Here is a 20469-nt window from a genome sequence, read left to right on the forward strand (position 1 = left end):
TAGCTATATGGATTATTTCAGTGTCTTTTAGTTCACTCAAATATAAACATACGCACTTATAAAGATGTTAATTTTCGTTAGTTCTATGTAGTGTCTATCTCATAAAATCTTATAATTTTTTTACATATAATTATGTAAAAACGTTACATATTTATAAACATACAAACTTATTTATTAAAATTTATTTTTTTTTATAAATATTTTTATCTATTAAATAATATTTAATCAATTTGAAACAAATTACTTATGAAATTTGAGTTACTATTTTTAACATTTATATTAATGAAACTCTTAAGTTTGAGTTTGCAAAAAAAAAAAAAAAAACTCTGATTTTGAGTTCTTTATAATCTCTTTTTGTCTTTGTAGTAATTTCATCTCTGCATGTATAATAAAGATCTAGTGATCAAATTTTGATAATATTTGCTTTGTACTCTAAGCAGACCTAATTTGTGCAACGAAAAACCTGAAGGTTTTGTCAAGAGTTGAACTCATTAGCCGCAACAATGGCTGCCTGAAATCCCAGTACCCTTACCAAGATAAGGCAGAAACCAAAGTTTAAAATTTTCATGATTAAGAGCCAAACAACGTGCTATTGAAATATTTTTTGACGGGGAGATATAAGCCGCATTTGAAGTTATGCGAGCGTAAAAAAAAAAAAAAGTTAAAATGGTATTATTTTATATTTAATAAATATTTTATATTTTATAATTTTATATTTAAATTAAAATTTTTTACTTATAATCAATAAATTTCAAGTAAAATATTTAATATGATATCAAAATTAATTTTTTAAATTTATTACATTATAAATTTTTTTTTATTTCTACTTACATTATATTTTTATCTCATTCTTTAATTAGGTAAAATTATTTTTCTAACGTGTGAATCACATCAATACTAATACCATCCTCCTTTATATTTTCGCCCTCGAACCTTGGCTCCCTCTATTTACTAGTCCATCACTGAGTCCGTTTGGTGAGTCCATTTGGTTAGGGGGGCCCTGCCTCACCAAACGGACTCAGCCGAAGGTTCATGGCTAGTGACGAGGAAGAAAATTCGAGAGTTTGGAATTGGGACTGCATTTAAAGCTTGATCCATATTCTGCTGAAGTCACAGATGAGAGAGTAGGAGTGGTAGAATCTCATAACCAAACAACCCAAATTTAAGCATTGGATCACGGCGCAAAGTTTTATTTGAATGGGTGTTAAAATTGATTTAAAAAAATTAAAAAATAATAAAAATTATTATAATTATGATTAAAAAATTATTATAATTATAATTTAAAAAATTTAATAAAAATTTATATTAAATAAATTTTATTAAAATTAAAATTTAAATTTAATTAATAATTTATTAAATTTATCCACATTATGTTAAAAATGCGATAAAATATAATTTTTGATTAAAGAATCGTTTGCGATCATGTATAAGTGCGATAACAAATTTTTTCATTAACTTATTTAAAAGTAAAATTTTTGGATGATATTTGAAAATTAAAATATTATTTTAATTTAAACTAATTATAAATTTATTTTTAATCAAATGATTAAAAAAATATAGAATTTTCATTGACGTAAAGGCATCCCTACTTGATAAACAAGGCTGCAACTTATAATTTATCTCATTCAACAAACCTCAAAGTAACAGAACCAGCGGCCCAGATCACTAATTACGCAGAGAAAAAATATGTACCGGATTGAAATAAATAAAAAAAAAAGTACTGGAAGTTGATGTCATTGTGACGTGTGAGCCATTGACTTCCCACGTGACAAAAATCAACTCCATCTGTAAACCGAAAAAAACTCACATATGTGATTGCACGTTGGCAGACAAAGTGTGGGACCCCAAGATTAGATCATTACAAACTGACACTTTAATATCTATGGCCTACTTCAATCTCGCTTAAATCTAACGACAGACTCAAGCTTATGCGCGTGAAGCTCAAACCACCAAAAAAACTCTCCCACCCCCAAAGCTAAAAGGGCATCACTTTCCAAGAATTTGTAATAGAATTCCTTTCTTTAATTTCCCGGCAAAGTACCCCAAACCCTAATCTTCTCCCACCTCAACCACCTCACAAATCCCTTCTCACCCTTTCTCTCTCTTGAAAAACTCGATTTTTCCATAAAAGTTTCATTTTTTTCAATTGTTTTTTATCAAAATTTCCAGATTTTTGGTTTTTATAAAATCTGGGTTTTTAGATTGAACCCAAAAACATTTGAATTCAATCAAAGCCTGTAAATTTAACTACCCAATTTGTCATTTTGTGTTTTGGGAATGGCTGAGGATAAAAATGGAGATCGAGGTGAAGTGAGTGATTACTCATCAGAAGATGAAGGGACCGAAGATTACAGAAGAGGAGGGTACCATGCGGTGCGAATTGGTGAAACTTTTAAGAATGGTTGCTATGTGGTTCAAAGCAAGCTTGGTTGGGGTCATTTCTCCACCGTTTGGCTCGCTTGGGATACTCAAAGATCGGTATTTTCCTCTTCTTTTTATTGCTTTTGAGTGTTTCTTTTCTCTTCCTTTTATTAGGCTTATTGTCAAAGTTTGATTTTTGGATGGAAACTGTAGAGTTAGGGAAGTTTAGAATTCTTCTGAGTTGGTTGAACTTTTCAAGTGAGACAAGACTTGTATATTTTGTTTGTCAATAAACCAAAGAGCAATATAATGAAACGAGCAAACAAGATTTAGGATTTCACCATTGGTTTTGACTGGTTAATCATTAATAAGGTGAAACGAGTCTTGCAATGATGAGAAAATAAATGGAAAAGATGTAGGCCTTGATTTATTATTTCTTTGTTAAAGAAAAAGGATAATTTTCATTTTTCTCATGGAATATTTATGTGGGTGTATCAAGAACAATGAAAGGAGTCATTGTAATAGATGCTGGAGAATGTGCATTGCTTTTGATTAATTGAGAGGTCTGATTTCTGCAGCTAAAGTTGTGAAGAGTCCAAGATTTGCCTCCTCTCAATTGAGCTTCTGATGCCCTTCATTTGCCAATCAGAGATAATTTTCTTTATATTACATATTGATTTCATGTTGCAGCATTGTTATAACGATTCTTGTCAATGTGCTTATATACGGCTTTGTTTCTTTTTTAGATTGTAAGATGCTTTGTTCGTTAAATTTTGTCTTTTCTTATGTAGAACTGGATCAGCCATTGCCATTTAATTTTCAGTGTTCAACACTTTAACCACATGAGAATTTATTGTTTGTAGCGTCATGTAGCTTTGAAGATTCAAAAGAGTGCTCAGCACTATACTGAGGCAGCAATGGATGAGATAAAGATCCTTAAGCAGATAGCTGAGGGAGATTCAGATAATAAAAAATGTGTTGTGAAGCTCTTGGATCATTTTAAGCATTCAGGGCCTAATGGGCAGCACATGTGTATGGTATTTGAGTACTTGGGTGATAACCTTTTGACCCTTATTAAGTATAGCGATTATCGAGGGATTCCTCTTCACATGGTTAAAGAGATTTGTCATCATATCCTTGTGGGTCTTGATTATTTGCACCATGAACTTTCAATCATTCACACTGATTTGAAGCCAGAGAATGTGTTGCTATTGTCAATGATTGATCCATCAAGAGATCCTAGGACATCTGGTGCTCCACTCAGCCTTCCAACCAGAAAGGATAAGGTTGTCTTGGAGACTGTTGCTTCAAAAGAAATTAAGAGTTCAAATGGAGAATTGACCAGGAATCAGAAAAAGAAGATTCGAAAGAAGGCGAAGAAGGCAGCTCAAGGTTGTGTAGGGAAGGAAGCTTCTGAGAAAATTGAGACAGATTCCAAGGCTGGTGGTACAGATGACACTAATGCTGATGCAAAATCAAATGAAGTTTCAATTGAAAAACAACCAAATAGTTCTGTGATTAAAGATGAGACAAAGAGTGATGGAATTAACAATGGTAACCAAGGAAAGCAGCACAATAGAAGGGGGAGCTGTGCAACAAGGAAAAAGTTGCTAGCAGAGGTTGATCTCAAGTGTAAATTGGTTGATTTTGGCAATGCTTGCTGGACATATAAACAATTTACAAATGATATTCAAACCAGGCAGTATAGATGTCCTGAGGTTATCCTTGGATCCAAATACTCAACATCAGCAGATTTATGGTCCTTTGCTTGTATTTGTTTTGAACTCGCTACTGGTGATGTTCTTTTTGATCCTCACAGTGGTGAAAACTATGATCGAGATGAGGTATGCAGAAACCATTCTTGGTTCCTCAAAATTACTCATTTTCCCTTATAACTTTCCAGTGGCACTAGATGCGCACCAAATAAGGTTTTGTTCTATTTTATGTTTGAAGTAATCTTTTCTGTATCCTACAATGGGCAATGAGGTGACTGCCTATTTGTGCAGTGGTGAAAAACGTAAGAAATTCTTAGAAATAGAAAGAACACCATAAGTTGAGATGAAGCCTACCTACCCGTTTTTGTTATTTTTTTGTCAATATTATTTTTTCGAATACTGTAGGCAACTACACATTTTCTTGCAAATTTCCTTTGACTTATATTTCTCATTTCCAGGATCACTTGGCTTTGATGATGGAGCTTCTTGGAATGATGCCACGCAAGGTAAGACTCTATGAAAGGGACAAGTTTGCCATCCTCTGTTTTTTGTCTTCATTATTGTTGCTTCAAGGGAACAAAGTTAATCTCGACTGCTTCACACAGTTACGATATACTTTTAAGGTATTGCGTGTTTAATTTTCGCTGTTTGAGTGTCTAAAAAATTTTTCTTCAGATTGCATTGGGTGGGCGCTATTCTCGGGATTTTTTCAACAGATATGGAGACTTAAGGCATATCCGTAGGTTACGTTTTTGGCCTCTTAAAAAGGTGCTCATGGAAAAGTATGATTTCAGCGAGCAAGATGCTACTGACATGGCTGACTTCCTCATTCCAATACTTGATTTTGTCCCGGAAAAGAGACCCACGGCTGCTCAATGCCTCAGCCATCCTTGGATCAGTGCCGGGCCTGGACTGCTGGAACCTTCCACAACTGCTTCTGAACAGCGCACAGATGACACTACATTTGAAAGGGGAAGGGAAGAGAAGGTTGACAGGGATGCAATGGAGGCTGGAGTAGGGAATATAGCAATTGATGGCGAAGAGTGAAAGCTGTTTGAAACAAACTCCTCCAAAGTTGAAATAAATCTTTTGCTCGCGTGTATTACTTTTGCCAAAAAGCTGCTGCCTGCATTGTTTACTGGCAGTTCTTTACAAGGAACATTGCATTTCCTCGTACGATGACACCTATACCATACCATTTTATAGGGGCCAAGCTTTTTGGGTCGTAGCTCCAGTTTTGAAAGAACCTTTATGAGTATGTGGCTCAAATTTCAAGGCACATGTTGGAACATATAAGGTTCTTAATGGTTGATGGGTCTCATGTACAACAATTTACGTTGTTTCTCCAGAGGATTTTTGAATCAAACTTCTATATGAAATGGAACAGTCAATCCACATTTTCCAAAGAACTACATATATTGCAATTGCCCTATCGGTATAATTATCACAATCTAAGCACATCACTTGATGCACTTTGGAAGCACCATCACGGGAGCCGTATGCAGCCGCCCAATTAGTTTGGGAACAAGAATCTTTGCTGTTGACATCACCTGTCGTTAAACGCAAGAAAGATCAGACTCGGGAAACTATAATTCAATTAGATAGCATGGATTTAAAAGTTTCAATACAGGAAAGGAATCATAAATGCCTGAAATAAAAAATGTGTTGATCAAATTAACTATAACAGGTACTCTATAGTTACACTTCGCGCAGTCTAGGGAAGATAAAGGGAGAGCAGAGAAAGCTAAAGAAAGATTTTACGGAACGAGAATGGCCATTTTTTGTTTTTCTTTTCAAGGAGGAAAGGGTCGGGGGGGTTTCAGACCAGAAGTTCAAATGATTTCAGAACATGATTTGGAAGGATTAATCATTCTTAGTCTATAGCATTCAGTATTTTTCTTGCTTCTGTTTAACATTTTCCTCTTTTAAGTTCTACAGGGGCTACAGAACTAGTTTTAAGGTAATCAACAACTTACCTAAACTCCTAAATTAAAGTATTTTCCTAACTTTCAGGTATGAATACATGAAAAAAAATGCCACAACAGCGCCAACAATAATCCCTGCTGTGGTTAGCCAGAACGCAAACTGCACCACATTAAGAATAGGGTAAGTTAGCATGGCAAAGTGAAAATCACATCAATACGAATGAATTAAGCAGTAAGAAGACACTGAATATTCAAACTTTTACTACATACCACATGTTCTTCCAGATAGGACCTCAAGTTCATGCCAAAAATACCTGAAAAACAGGAAATATGAGCCCCTTGACATGGATGCTCAAACTGACATACATGCCACAAATAGTAAATCAAGAGATGATACATCTATGCTAGCCATCAGCACTATAACTCCCCCCCCCCCCCTTTTTTCCCTCTTTAACTGATTCGAAACATAAGCAGTTTCTTTAGGTCCCATCCTCTCCCACATAACCAAATAAAAAAATTATCACCATATTTCAAATAATAAGTCCATGAACTAGCCAATGACTGTACCGAAACCAAGTTACAATTTTATTTGTCACATGATCGTCAAGCATCCTAATGAATCATGATTTGTGGCATCTAAGATTTACAGTTCTATACTGGATAAGCCATGAAGATTCCTAAAACCAGGTATGTGGTCAGTTCTTGTTTTAGCTGCCATTCAGCAATGCTCAATCACAAGAATCTAAGCAACTCATGCGGATAAATTATAGTAATCAGAACACCATGCTTATGTTAAGCAATTCCAGTATGTAAACAATAGAGGCTTGGCTTCTATTTTCTTGCGGGAGGAAGGACAAACCTGCAACTAGAGCACCAACAGAAACACAAAATGTCCCAACCTGAAGAAGTAGCTCCACCCTGCTTACCTCAAGCCTCCGAGAGCTGATAAAAATAGTTAAACAACCCTATTTCATTAGCTAAAGGATTGTGGATTCAGATGCAAGAGAAATATAAACTAGAAATGATTCTGAAAACTCAAATCATCAAAATCACAGATAAGAGAAACATGGGATTGTGGAGGATAAAGTATTGAATATTGACAAAAACCCAAATGAAATGGTAATGCTGAAAACAGAAGTAAATCAAACTTCATCAAGACCTTAAATTGACAGCAATAGAATCTTCCATTTCTTTTGCAGAATCAAGAAGCCTTTCGGCCTGACCATGGCAAGATTCACATCTGCAAATGCAACAATACATTATAATCAATTATAGCCATTGAAAACGTAACATGCCTACAAACAAATAACCAGAGAAAATAAATGATAATCCTGTTTGATGCACAAACTACAAACTAGATATACATCATAAAACTAAGGAAAAACCTTTGAAGATAATTTTCCAAAAGCATCTCGATCTCTTCCTCCTCTTCTGCAAAATGACCCAATCAAACCAAATTAGAACTCTTGTTAAAAAAAGCACATTAGAACTGAGATTAATAAGAACAGTTTACCTTCAGCGATCAGCTTTTCTAAGGGTACAGAACATTCCACATCATCATTTCCCCTTTTTAGAGTACAGTTTCTTCCCATAATAGATATACGACGTATTTCATGGGGATCTTCCAAAAGATCAAGCAGCATTTGTCTAAGAGCCCCTGCTCTTGAACCCAATTCAACCTTGCATGACAAAATGAAAAGAAAAGATAAGATATTTAATCATTTACTATTATGCAATTAAACAAGATTTTGAAAAGTTAATATACCAAAGTCTGCTTGCTAATACGAAGTTGCTCCAATATGTCACCAGTTAGTTTGTTAGGCAACACTTCAAGCAGAGCTTGAACCTATGCAAATGAAAGCGCTAATCGTTATTAAACAGGTTCATACTATCACAAACTATCACTTAATGACACTGTAAAACACAAGGCATTCAAGGCACAAACTTGTAAGCTCAGAAGGAAGAAATTTTGCATTACATGCATACAGGAAAAGGAAATTAAAATGAAATAACATGATGAAGAATTGCTTATAGCAATTTCAAGTTCTCCTTAATTAATCATAGTGAAAATAATAATTGTTAGGGTGTATAAATTCTAGGGAAAACATATATTTGAATTTTATATAAAGAATTGTCAGAGAACAGTTAGAATAAGTAATTCTTTAAGGCATGCTTAGAGTACATGATAATAACCCAAAACAAGACTTGCAAATGAGCAAACCAAGCACCTCGTGAGTCAAGCCATAGCTAAATAAGTTTGGCTTGTTCAAGCTTTTATTAGGCGCAAGCTTGACTCCTTTACATAAATAAGCTTAGCTAAAATTGTTTTCAACAGCAAAAACAAGCTTCTGCACAAAGTTCAAGTTTGAGCTCATTCATGGATAACAATTATTCTAAAATAGATAAAGCCTTCTTGTTTATATGAAATTAAGACAGTGTTACAAGGAACTTAGGTATTCAATAGGAACAAATAGCTCAATAAAAGAATATTACATACATATCATATATCATTTAGATGAGCCTGTACATCAGTTGTTTTTACAAGTTAATGATCAAGAGTTTCTTATTAGCATAAACAAGCTAAAGTGCTAAACACCCACTTGCTCAAACTTAGCTTACTTAACAAAATGATCAAGCTTGAACTTGTTTATTAGATTTAATAAACAAACAAAAGCCAACACCACAAGTTTCAAGTTGATCAAGAGCAACTTGTTTTCATTGCAGCTGTTTGAGGAATAAGACAATTAGAAAAATCTAAAAGGGGGCTAAAAGTGATTACTTAAGCATACTTCTCAAGTGTTTTTAATAGCTATTTTTAACTAGAAGGCCAATGAGTTCTCTAAGTGTGTGTGTAAGAGACAAGAGAGAGGAAAGATATATAAATAAATGACAAAAAAGACATGGAACTACTGCCTATAAAGAATTTCTTGAATCAGCAATTCTTTCCTATTGTACGGCCACTAGGAACTTGAAAACCATTTTCTACTGAAATTTGCTTGCAACCACTATAGCAAATGTCTAGGAGATTGGTGGTGTGCAGCTTCATGACAGCTTTGTCAATTCACCATAAAGCTTTTAAAAGAGAAAAATGAAAATGAAAAACAAGAAACAAACAAAAAATATACTCACTATGTTCCCATACTCACACGAGGTTCTAAATCCATTAGTCTCTGCTCCAAATGCTGTATTCGTGAAAGTAACGCGGCTTCAAAAACCTGAAAGTACCACACCAAAAGTCTCTCATAAAGATCAGATGTTTAAGATTATAGCTTCACACCAGTGGACACCACACAAATCACTTCATTCATCAGAATCTAAAATCAGGGGTGCTGAGTAAGACACAAACCTCAAGCTCGAATGGCATGCTATGCCCTCCATTCATGTTATTCAGTCGAGGCAATAATGTGTCCGTAAAAGCCTTTCCACCTTTACTAAAAATGATCAACACAAGCAACAAGTTCAACAATGTCAGTTCAACGAGACGAAACAATGAGACCGTATTCTCAAAGATGCAGAAGAAGAGATTACCAATTATAGTCGAATATAAGAACACGATCTCGCATTGCTATTGCTCTTAATGATCCCAGATTAAGCAAAATTGCATGCTCTCGTACCTTAGACCATGGAATAGGGAATATGAGTTTGCAAGCACATTTTAGACAGAAATACGTGGAAACAAAGGAAACAAACTGATACCCAAAGCCAAGACATTGGACCCATGTATGGCAAATAAAAGAATTAGCATGAAATAAAATAGCACAAATGTCTGCAACCAGAAGAGATGGCGCTGAGTTTGTCAAAAACAATGATGGGTCAACACTCCGGATATCTCTTGGACGAAGACCTAAGCAAAAAAAAGATCAAAATTAATCCACAATAAATTAAAAAAAAAAGCTTTTTTTTTTCTGCAATTAAAGCTTAAGAACGAGAAACGACTAAGAAATGAAGATTACAGTACCACTTGATTTCAATAATTGACGTCGGTTTATCTTCCTTATAGATACTACTCCATTTGCCTTCACCTCGACCACCTTTAGCGATTGAAAATAAAAAAAAAAAACAAAATTAAACGCCAGAAATAAAATTATAAACCCTTCAAAAGTAGTAAAAAGGAAAAAAAATCCAAAATTGGAATGCAACTTGAAAAATCCTAAAAACGTTAATTCATATTAGCACAAAAACTCATAATACGTGATTGTATGCAACAGCAAATAAACTGTAGTGATGCTCCAATTTCTTTCTTGTTTTTTCTCATAAAATTTTCTTCTTTTTCTTTGTTGTGAGCAATAATTTATCTTAGATTATAAATTAATGAAAAAAAGTAGGAAACTATTTATCTTTAAAAAATAAAGGAAAAGTAAAAAAACCTCATAAACAGGCTCACGAATTCCAAGCAAGAGAGAATCACTGGTAGAGGAAGTGATCCTCTGCGTCGCAACCGCAGAACTCTGTTTTTGCTGCACCTTCGAATCTTCCCTCTCTCCATCATCATCATCATCCTCACCGACATTCTCAGCGGCCAATGTTCCCGGCTTGCTCAAACGATCTTGTTCCGTAGATGATCTAGCGAAGCACTTAATCCTCTTAGAAGACGGTTTCGCTGCGACCGGAAGTAGAGGAACTCCGCTCTTTTGAAGGAAGATCGGAGAAGAGTTTGGCCATGGAGACCCGAAGAGAAGATAATGTACGGACGGAGATGGAGATTTAACAGAGAATTGGAGAAGATTTGGAACAGAAGGAGGAGAGGTAGTTACCGCCATTCTGGCTACTGCTTGTAATGAAAATTTAACTGAATTTTGGCGTTACAACCGTTAATATTTGTGGCTTAGAATTAGATTTATCATTTATATATATATTTATTTTCATTCTGAGATGTAATTTTTTTATATATTTATGGTGGAAAATTAAAAGAAAAAAAAAGGTTGAAAATGAACGAACAATACGAGACTTTGGAACTGCCACCTGGCACGCGCGTTGTGGTTAAGCGTCCTTTTCCTTTTGTTCAAGACTTGAAAACGGGACAAAGACCTTTGTTCGATTAATGAATGGTCCCAGATCCTAATGAATATTTAGATTTTGACACGTGTGGTGGAAGAGAAAATAAATTCTAACTGTTGCGTTTAAAAAACATGTGTTTTGTTAATGAAATTTGAAATTTTAATCTTAGCGTTTAAAATTTAAATTCTGTCAAATTTAAATATTAAAAAAAGTAATGATATATGAATACTAATTTTCTTTAATTACATGTCAAGAAAAATATTTATTTTATTAAAAATAAAAAAATGAATAATTTATTAAATAAGGCTATAGGAATTAGGAAAAAAAAAATTATGAATTATGAGTTTTGGGGGGGGGGGGTTTAAAAATTTTTAAGGGTGTTTAGAAATTATATTAGTACATAGAAAAACGAAAATTAGATGCTTGTGCTTAATTCCTTATGACATATAATAATCTCACCACCAAATTAAAATATGGTTAATTTTTGTTAAAAGATCTAAGTTAGAGATAAGTTAAACATTGGCAGGTTTAGTTGATAAATTGTTTTATGTTTGCATGGAAAATGTGAAGTTGAATTTCTTTTTCACCATTTATTTTTAAGTTTAGATCAATTTCATTAAAATTTTTTTAACCCAAATGTTAAGCATTGTTGTTCTCATACTAGATTCAAGAAATAAATAGAAATGTAAATTATAACATAGTAACAAAGAGTTGAACCAAACTCTTCTATGACACAACTCATTGACTCAAGTAGAGTTGAAGCAACTATAGACCAAAACCCCTTTTTGGATTAGAAAATGAGAGAGCTTCCACCGCTCAAGAGATCATCAGCTAAACTCTTGTTTTGCAGCCTCTGATGGATGGAAACCATCCCGGAAAAAATATTCAGATGCATTTGCACATGCATGATTGCACGATATTGATGTTTCCAGCAGCCTAGCTCCACAACAAGCCACTTTGGAAGCTAATTTGATTTTTTTTTTCAAAGAAAGTTGCAGTTTTTTTTTTTTAATTATAAATATTGATATTTAAATCTTAAATTACTCGATATCATTTTTTAAAAGTGTTTATTTGATTTTGATGATATACAATTGTCAGCAGGTTTTGTGACAAGGTTGAAAAGAGGTTGGTAGATCTCAAAGACAACCAAGCTAAGGCCGGAAAGCTTTTTCTGCAAAATTTGAGACGTGGCATTGAGTTTGTTGTTGAATGAAACTGCATTGCTATTTAACTTAGCCACACACTCGTTGCTATCAGACCCAAAAATTGGGATGACCACTGGCAAGCGCCCCAGCTGTGGCAATGTTGTGACTCCAATTTTCAAGCTGCAAGTTCGTATAAATTCTGTGATAAAACTTTTAACTAATCTGCAAATTTTAATTGTTAAAGTAGATTATTTCATATTTAATAAATATTTAATTTTTCGATTTCGATCGCAGAGTGCGAATACTATTACCACGTAGAAATGTCCTCGGGTCATGCTGGGTGAAGGATCACATTTTTCAATGTAGTTAAGTCATTCATGCCCACCTTTGATCACAAGCGATGCTTCTAGGCTTGAAGGGTAGTAGGGCACCTATCCAATATCCCGATTTCGGTGGCAGAGTGCGAACACTATTACCACGTAGAAATGTCCTCGGGTCGAAACGACCCTTGGAAAGTGCTCAAAGAGGAATCGGGCCCGTAGAGCCCTCCCAGTCGATCTCTGATGCCGCCGTCATGGATTGCGGATCCTTGGCCTTAGGCCAATTCCGAGTATTCGAGTTAGGTTCATTTGTTTACAATCAATTGATTTTAAATTAGATATTTAATATAATATTAATCAAAAGTTTTTTTTTTTGTTAATCTTTTTAAATTTATCGCAAGGTAAATTTTTTTTATTTTTTATTTACTTGTGATGAAAGCCTACTAAAATAATATTATTTCATATTTAATAAATATATAATTTTTTGTAATTTTATATTCAAATTAAATTTTTTCACTTACTGTTAATTGATTTTAAATTGAATTCTTAATACTAATCACCAAATAAAAGCATATATTGGGCATGGATGTTCGAATTATAAATCTCAGATTTTGAGTTTTGAGGGATTTAAGAGAAATTACTTCCAAACATTATTTGTATAATGTATGCAAGTCATCTTCGGGGTTAGATTTTTCTAGATTTCTATGTTTTCAAGACTTTATCACATGAAGAAATATTAACTTGTAATTGAGGAGAAAGGGACGAAGGGAGACCTGAATGAAATTAGCAAAGAATTCAATGAGAATATCCGAGGAATTGGTCAGGTGTATAGGCCTTATATAAAAGAGGATCAATGTACTAGTTCTGAAGAAAGTCACTGCTACCAGAGCTGATAAAGTAGATTCCACCTGATATTATTGAAGAAGCATTGGATTTCCCTGCAATTGCCACCACTTATACTGGTACTCCTTGTATGTTGCAAAAACAAAGAACAAATATTGACAGTCCAAAGAGAAATAAAAAGAATTTTTGGTTTCATTTTTGCTTACATATAACTTTGCTGTAGTCTCATGGTAACCAGAAGAAGCTGATACAAAGTTGGCTCCAATTAACAGGTTTTTTCCTTAAGCCATTTTGCTGAGATAAGCTGGCGGATAATCAGTGAAACCAATGTTCTCAGCTGTGTTTTTACAAAACAAAATAAACGACAAACTGTTAGAGAATCACATATATACGTTGAAACAGTATAAAAAAAGGGAAAAAAATGAAAATGGGATCAAGGACCAGTGAAGTCTGAGGCTAATTTTCCATTGCAGAATCTTCCAGTTGGTTCATGATTAACAAAGTCCCTCCCCTAAGGAGGGAAGCCTGCTTTTACAATGGTATAGAGGTTGTTGTTGTTGTTTCCCAAATCAACAACAGAGTCCCCAAATATGAACATTGCAGGAACAAGGGGCTGTCCATTAGCAACCAAAAGCACAAAGGCAAAGAGAATGGATCGAGCCAAGAATAACTTGGAAACTTCAGTTGGTTTTATGGCAAGTTCAAGTGGTTTTTTTACTCCAGACTTAATGAATTCAAGAGAAATTATCTTTTCGCATCTTCTTAATGGATTTGAATTCAAGCAACCAAGAGGAGCAAACTATCTTTGCTACTTGAACCAACATCTGTTTTACGTCACTTCTATTTTAAGTTGCCAATGATATCGCCCTTGTTTACTTCTCTAGCATTTCCCCAGTCACTTTCAAATCCAATTTTAAGTATCTGTGAAGTTATCAGATACTCCAATTTTGAAACAATGTTGGCAGACAAAGAGATTGGGCATCCTTGCTTACATAGTAGTATTATTTAACAGGCACACCCTTCTATTCAGGGGTGCATCAGGAAATGGAACTGGCCTCCACTGTATGGACAATGTCATCTTTTTCTTCACAAGGTTTACTTATGTTTTAGGCAATAGATTATAGTGGTTTCTTTCTCCTTTTCACTTTAACCCAATTGGAGTTTTTCTTTGTTGGTTTTGGATGTCTCCACAGTTTCGTGTTGCTCCCTTCCAAATATAAAAATAAAAAATAATAACAATATGACAAGATCGCCACCAGGGGATGTAGCTCAAATGGTAGAGCGCTCGCTTTGCATGCGAGAGGTACAGGGTTCGATCCCCTGCATCTCCAATTTTCTTTAATTTTTTTACCTTTGGCCATTGTTTTCAAAACCATCTTGGCAAAGACCAAAGTGTTAAAATGGCTGTTCTGAAAACAAGCATATGAATGTTCAATAAATCAAAAACTAGAAAGGCATCAATGCAGAATATTAAGTAAAACTTTTTTTCTATTATTATTTGATTATAGAAAAAGTGAGAAAATTACATCATTTAGAAGATACAAGAAAATCGAGTACCCTGCTGTATATGCACCTTTCAGTCTAGCACAAGGACCAAAATGTTATGAATGATTTCCGGCAAGATATTCCTGGTTACCGCAAAAAAAAAGCTAATTTCTCTACCTGATCAAAGCGTTGTGCTTTTCGCCTGATCCTCTCAACAAGCTCCGTACTCGATAAAGGTCAGTCCTTATGCTGTCTAAATGTAATCACAGCCGAAGATTTATTCTCTCAGACATTCTTAAGATATCCGAGTAAATCCTATCACCTTCTATCTCCTTCCCGGTGGCTCCAGCGGCAATGCGCAATATATCTTCAATTAGAGCAACATTTCCCATGATGTCAACATGTGCTCCACTCTCAATGCTCCTCCCTTCAAACAGACTAACTGGTGGCTTGTGCCGGTACTCCCTTGTGTATGTAGCAATACCAGATGGATTGAAACGGGTTCTTCCTTTCCAACCCTTAGCACACATGAATCCAGCACTTAGAACCGGTACACTCTCATCTCCATCAGCAAAATATACTCCACCTTTCAAGCAGCTATCATCTTCTCCATGGACTGAGCTATCAATCTGGTATGGAATGCTTTTGCACCTACTGTTAGGTGATAGCTTGTACACGTATGATCTTTCAGTTGGAATTCCAACATCATACAAGCAGTATATTTCCATGTCCGGAGCATCAGGTAGCCTGAAAAATATGTTCAGCTCCTATATCATTAACAGATGGGGAAAGGTCAATATTGAGGATTAGTTCGAAATGCATCTGAAGTTTAAATTATACTTCGTTTCAAGCGGATTAGACCAGTATTTGTAATGGCTGTATTTAGGGTCATCAAGATTGTCTGCAATTCCATGTGAAAAATGAGCTTCAGCCCGTTGCATCATTTTTGGTGCCACAAAGCGTAGCAGATCAAGAAGAGTTGTGGCTGTGTAAGCTTTATCTGATGCTACTTTTTGGACGCTTTCCCTTCTCATCTCATCATATTCCGTCCTGGCGTCTCCACATGAAAAGTTGAAATTTTGGGAATCACTTGTGCGCAGAAATTCCTGATAATGAAACATTCAGCATCGATTCCCACCATAAAAGCAAGATCCTTGACAACAATAAAAATTGACTCAAACATTGCAACTTAAATTTTCTTATAGTTTTATTGAGGATACTGATTGGAGATCTATTAGTACATCAAGCACTCAGAAATCCAGTATTTGTCAATGTAATACTTCAAAAAATAAAAATAAAAATGTTACTATCAGCTGTGTGATCTATTTGAAAAATGTTAGATTTTTAATTTTAGTGAATAGAATTCAATTCTTGACAGCCTCAAGTGTCGTGTATGTGTGCACGCATGCGGGTGCATGTATGTTATCAGTAAGAGGTGGCATGGTTGTATCGTATACCTTTGAATCAACAGTGGGAAGCTGTGAAGAATGTAATACTGAAGCTGACTTGCCGAAAGAGATTAATCTTCCATACTTAGCTGGATCTTCCACTCCGAAGCCTCTCTTCACATCACTGTTGTTGACACTATTGTCACTTAGAGATTGCTGAGAGTACCTTTTCTCAGAGAAGTCACAAACGTGGCCTTCTTCAGGAGACCAGTCCATGTTGCCCCAAATGGTCTCTCCTCCTTTAGGCAACAATGACACAATGGAGTCCCATGTCCGAGACACCCGCATGACATGTCTAAGTGTTTGAAGCCCTAAAATATCAGAATCCAAAACACCAGGCGCCACAGCTCTACAAAGGCCATACGAAAGAGTAAAATATGGTAAAAATTTCAAGCTAATCATGCACTAACATCAAGAAATCTGTGTTGTAGTCATCATTATTTGGATATTTTCCATCTCAGTCATTGTTTTACATGTTCGAACTAACAGCGCCAACTATGAGGAAGAGATTGCAGAGCTAACCTGATATAAGAAACGTCATTGCCCTCAGCGGAGAATATATTACTAACAGCCTTTGGAACACCCAGAAATGCCGGACCAATGTTCATGACTGCCTTGATGTGCTTGGCACACCAACCTGGACCACCACCACCCCCCATAGGAGGAGGTGTTTCAACCCATTTAAGGAAGTGAAGAAAATAGATAACCCCCATGGAATGGGGCACCACTACCACTTTCTTATAGCCATTGATTATATACATCAGCTCAATTTCACTCTTCAGCCTACTAAGAGCATGGTCCCGAATCTGCTTATCCCCAATTGAAAATATATTAGTAAAAACTCAATTTAATATGTTATCTATGTTTTTTTGCTGCAAATTGGCCATGAAAGAAGCAAAGCATGTAGAGTTTGGAGCCAAATTCATACTGATTTCCATCACTTTCAGAAGCAGAGAGCAGAAGAGCAATAGCGAGCATAAAGGAAGAACAATTATACCTCTGTATTTTGGAAAGAAAGTCTCCAATCATAAGCAGCCATGTGCAAATTCTTCCCCTCATAGCCGATTTTTGCTAAATTTTTTATGAGAACAGCCCACACAAAATATCCTGAAGCAAAATAGTCAGCCGCAACCAGACCCGGAACAGCTCGAACCCGGATTCCTTGTGGGTCAAGGCCAGTTTCATTGTGCAAAGACAAGTGCTCCAACCAACACAAAGGCCTGAATCCCAACAGAATTCCATAAAATTGAATCCCAATTCAAACTAAGATGCAATTAATGCATGAAAAAAAACTCGCTTTAAGTACCTCTTGATGGTTTCAGTGAAGCTACCACCCCAAAGGCGCTTACGGAACAGACCATCAGCACAGGGCCTGCCTTCCCATAGCTCTAGGCCACCAGTGACAATGCCAGGGACCAAAACCACAGGGTGAAGAGCTGTCAAACCTTCACGTTTAAGCCTGACCCCTGGTAATTCAGGAACCTGAAGCAATGTAACCGGCAAGCAGTGGTGCAAGAACAAAAGAAGCCACCAAGTGGCGCAAAGGTATCCAATTATCCAACAACAAGAATCTAAGCATCTCCATTCCTTAAGCTGCCTCCTTGGTTGCTTTCTCTTGTTGATTTCCAAGGCATAATTGCTAGCGGAAATGACATCTTCTTCTTTCTTGTCCAGCTTTTGATCGATCTTTGGTGACTGATCAAAAGATTCAAACCCCACTGAAGAGCACTTAAGTGCTGACTCTACATAGCATAGTTTTCTAAACCGAAGAAAAGAAGCCATTTCCGACAAAAATAAATTAATAAATATAGAACTCACTGAAAAGAACAACAACACGAACTACCCGTCAAAAGGAAACATGAAAAACTTGTGAAAAACACACAAAAAAAAAAGCAATAAAAGTAAAACATTGTAAGAACAAGAACATTTCACTAATATATAAATAGCTTGAGAAAAAAGTAGAGACAGCTGAATTATAATAAAGTTCAAAAGCGATCAGCTTTAAGATTAGCCGTTACATGAGAAAGGGAAAAAAAAACGGGGTGAAGAAGACCAAGATTTGGGTGTCTGAAAATGCAGTAAGAAACAAGAAGAGAAATCAACTTCGTCTTCTTTCTCTTCTTTTCAATGGTTTGTGAAAATGAAGCTATTTTGGAAGTAACCTGTTGAGCCGATGAAACCGAGTGATATATATGTATATATAGAGGTGGACGATGAAAAAGAGTATAACAAAAACTTGGGTTTTGGATTTTAGTGACACTTGTCTTGGTCTTTACGTGCATAAACAGATGACCTTAGATCAGCTGTCACCTTCTCTATCAAGACGTTTCTAAATTATTCTTTCATTTCCTTTCTGTATACCTTTCACGTGTAAATTTGTTCCCTTTTAGCCTTTTCACAACCCAAACTCCCACATTCTACATTTCTCTCTCTTTTTTTTTTTTTTTTTTTTTTTTTTCACTTTTGTTTGTAGAAAGTGCGCTTGACGCCCGTGAAAGGGGGACAAGTTGGATTGACACGCTATGTCAATTAATGCCAACGGTTAATTTACTCTGTTTTTTCTAGATTAAATTTTCTAAAATAGCTTCCTATAATTATGTTATTATTACTAACTTTTATAATATTAATAGATTAATCTTATAAATAGTTTTTAATTTGTAGTGAAATATTTAATATGATATTTTAATTTTAAAAAATTTTAATATAGTATTTGAATTATGAATTTATTAATTAATATAATATTCATTTTTAATGTGGATAAATAATTATTTAAGTAACACATTAATTAATATATTTATAATTTAGTTATTATATTAAAAACATTTTAAATTCAATTTTATATTGAATATTTTATTATAATTTAAAAATTATTTGTAACATTGACCTTATATTAATTTAAAATAAAAATTATTACACTAAGTCTTTGATAATTTTGCTCCAACAATTTTATTTTTGTGAGAATATAATTTGTTATCATGGCTCTTTTATCTTTTATTCTTTTTTCATGAATTTTTTTTTTCATTTTAAATTATGATTGAAATTTGTATTTAAGATTTTTAACTTTGAAATCGACTTTAATACCACTAAATTAACAATTAATTAATTCATCAGTTTGTTACTTATCAATAATTTATTGTTACAACCCTCATATAGTATCATTCGTGAATTTGTTGTCTACCGATAGACCTTAACAAAGAATTTATTTGATACCTATTTTTTCATCTCAGTTGGTGGGAATAGTTTATACTATAATGGAAACTGAAGGGGTAATTAACTTTCTAATTACAAACAAACAAATTTGTGGGAAATTGATCAAGTTGAAGCATGTTATTAAGTTGTGAGCCATGGAGGAAAAAATGTAAAAAATAAGCAAGGTTGGCATTGAGAGAGAAAAAGGAGAGAATCCAAAGGGGGACAAAGCATGGCCCCTCCGCCCTTAATCATCAGGAAATTAAGCACGCAGTACGAGAAACACTGAAACCAAACCGTCTAAAAGGTTATTTTGCCACATGGAGAGGACCCTCTACAAAACCAAGTTCCCGCATGCATGGTAGAATAGTTTATGTTGAGAAAGAGGGCACAATGTTTGAGGAGATGGGATATAAATTATAAGATGAGTAGTGGGTGGGATGATGATATTCTCTTTTATTCTCTCGTCTGTTTCCAAAGCCAAACAGATCAGGTCAGTAGCAAAGTTGTTTCAGTTGAGAAATTTGTGTTTTTGATCAACCCATGCATGGTGGACGTAGGATTAGGGATTCATGGATGCTTAGTGAGATTGATTACAATGATATTGAAAATAATAGTGAAACTAAAATTAATTATTATAATGATAAGATTAAAATCAATAATAAAATATATATTTAAATGTAAAAATAATAATAACAATAAAATAAAAATAAAAATGATCGTTAAGAACGTAATTTAAAGGATAAAAATAAAAAAAAATAATAATGTACTAAGTTGGAAATAACAGGTACAATAGGTGAAAATTTTCTCACTAAACCTAAAAGATTCATTGGAGAACTGGAGGCAAGCGTGCCACATTGATATTCTCCAAACACCATCGTCATGAGATTAAAACAATAAAAAAAAATGCAAATCGCACCGAAACGACGTGACAGTGGAATCCAAATGATCCCTCGATTATATATGTGCAATTATGCATGAAGGAAATTGATCAGGAATTTTTTTTTTTCTTACTCTCATGACAATAGAGTTTATGGGCC

At 34.6% G+C, this 20469-nt stretch overlaps 3 protein-coding genes, 1 non-coding gene and 1 pseudogene across 6 annotated transcripts; 2 read left to right on the top strand and 3 right to left on the bottom strand.

Annotated features, from left to right (window-relative positions):
• The first annotated feature begins 1937 nt into the window (after positions 1–1937).
• On the top strand, positions 1938–5485 carry LOC111303761 (uncharacterized). Of its 2 annotated transcripts, none has more exons than XM_022900188.2 (4): positions 1938–2478; positions 3225–4205; positions 4535–4582; positions 4752–5485. In XM_022900188.2, the coding sequence occupies exons 1-4, from the start codon at positions 2278–2280 to the stop codon at positions 5121–5123; spliced, it is 1602 nt and encodes a 533-aa protein (XP_022755923.2). In that variant the 5' UTR covers positions 1938–2277; the 3' UTR covers positions 5124–5485. The 2 variants fall into 2 exon arrangements, with proteins under 2 accessions (XP_022755923.2, XP_022755924.2); XM_022900189.2 differs by having other exon boundaries at positions 1942–2478; positions 2940–4205.
• Positions 5360–10830, bottom strand: LOC111303763 (magnesium transporter MRS2-11, chloroplastic-like). Of its 2 annotated transcripts, XM_022900192.2 has the most exons (14): positions 10369–10829; positions 9960–10032; positions 9775–9845; positions 9530–9615; positions 9348–9432; positions 9148–9216; positions 7767–7847; positions 7515–7680; positions 7387–7432; positions 7161–7241; positions 6861–6943; positions 6272–6315; positions 6053–6161; positions 5360–5626 (listed from the first exon to the last, which is right to left on the bottom strand). In XM_022900192.2, exons 1-13 carry the CDS (start codon positions 10759–10761, stop codon positions 6066–6068), a joined length of 1374 nt encoding a protein of 457 aa, XP_022755927.2. In that variant the 5' UTR covers positions 10762–10829; the 3' UTR covers positions 5360–5626; positions 6053–6065. The 2 variants fall into 2 exon arrangements, with proteins under 2 accessions (XP_022755927.2, XP_089598785.1); XM_089742659.1 differs by lacking the exon at positions 7767–7847 and having other exon boundaries at positions 10369–10830.
• Positions 10831–11789: 959 nt separating this feature from the next.
• LOC111303765 (GDSL esterase/lipase At5g22810-like) lies at positions 11790–14385 on the bottom strand (annotated as a pseudogene).
• A 180-nt stretch (positions 14386–14565) lies between these two features.
• On the top strand, positions 14566–14638 carry TRNAA-UGC (transfer RNA alanine (anticodon UGC)). Its single transcript has one exon. It is a non-coding gene; the product is annotated as a tRNA-Ala (tRNA).
• Positions 14639–14777: 139 nt separating this feature from the next.
• Positions 14778–18391, bottom strand: LOC111303764 (putative phospholipid:diacylglycerol acyltransferase 2). Its single transcript, XM_022900195.2, has 7 exons — positions 18259–18391; positions 17547–18057; positions 17238–17460; positions 16763–17046; positions 16250–16589; positions 15633–15898; positions 14778–15539 (listed from the first exon to the last, which is right to left on the bottom strand). The coding sequence occupies exons 2-7, from the start codon at positions 18020–18022 to the stop codon at positions 15056–15058; spliced, it is 2073 nt and encodes a 690-aa protein (XP_022755930.2). The 5' UTR covers positions 18023–18057; positions 18259–18391; the 3' UTR covers positions 14778–15055.
• Positions 18392–20469: the final 2078 nt, after the last annotated feature.

Source organism: Durio zibethinus, chromosome 13 (assembly GCF_047325235.1).
Source record: "Durio zibethinus cultivar Kanyao isolate XHJ-2024 chromosome 13, ASM4732523v1, whole genome shotgun sequence".
NCBI lineage: Eukaryota > Viridiplantae > Streptophyta > Magnoliopsida > Malvales > Malvaceae > Durio > Durio zibethinus.

What these genes read in the sequence shown, in the direction of transcription:
- LOC111303764 (XM_022900195.2), bottom strand. Translation starts at nt 18,022, where the DNA reads ATGGCTTCTTTTCTTCGGTTTAGAAAACTATGCTATGTAGAGTCAGCA. An exon ending in TTCACTGAAACCATCAAGAG is followed by an intron (nt 17,461 to 17,546) that starts GTACTTAAAGCG and finishes GTTGGGATTCAG; the next exon opens with GCCTTTGTGTTGGTTGGAGC. An exon ending in AATGACGTTTCTTATATCAG is followed by an intron (nt 16,590 to 16,762) that starts GTTAGCTCTGCA and finishes TGGCCTTTGTAG; the next exon opens with AGCTGTGGCGCCTGGTGTTT.
- LOC111303761 (XM_022900188.2), top strand. Translation starts at nt 2,278, where the DNA reads ATGGCTGAGGATAAAAATGGAGATCGAGGTGAAGTGAGTGATTACTCA. An exon ending in CTTGGGATACTCAAAGATCG is followed by an intron (nt 2,479 to 3,224) that starts GTATTTTCCTCT and finishes TATTGTTTGTAG; the next exon opens with CGTCATGTAGCTTTGAAGAT. An exon ending in AAAACTATGATCGAGATGAG is followed by an intron (nt 4,206 to 4,534) that starts GTATGCAGAAAC and finishes TCTCATTTCCAG; the next exon opens with GATCACTTGGCTTTGATGAT.
- LOC111303763 (XM_022900192.2), bottom strand. Translation starts at nt 10,761, where the DNA reads ATGGCGGTAACTACCTCTCCTCCTTCTGTTCCAAATCTTCTCCAATTC. An exon ending in TAATGGATTTAGAACCTCGT is followed by an intron (nt 7,848 to 9,147) that starts GTGAGTATGGGA and finishes TCATTTGCATAG; the next exon opens with GTTCAAGCTCTGCTTGAAGT. An exon ending in CCTATCTGGAAGAACATGTG is followed by an intron (nt 6,162 to 6,271) that starts GTATGTAGTAAA and finishes AATGTGGTGCAG; the next exon opens with TTTGCGTTCTGGCTAACCAC.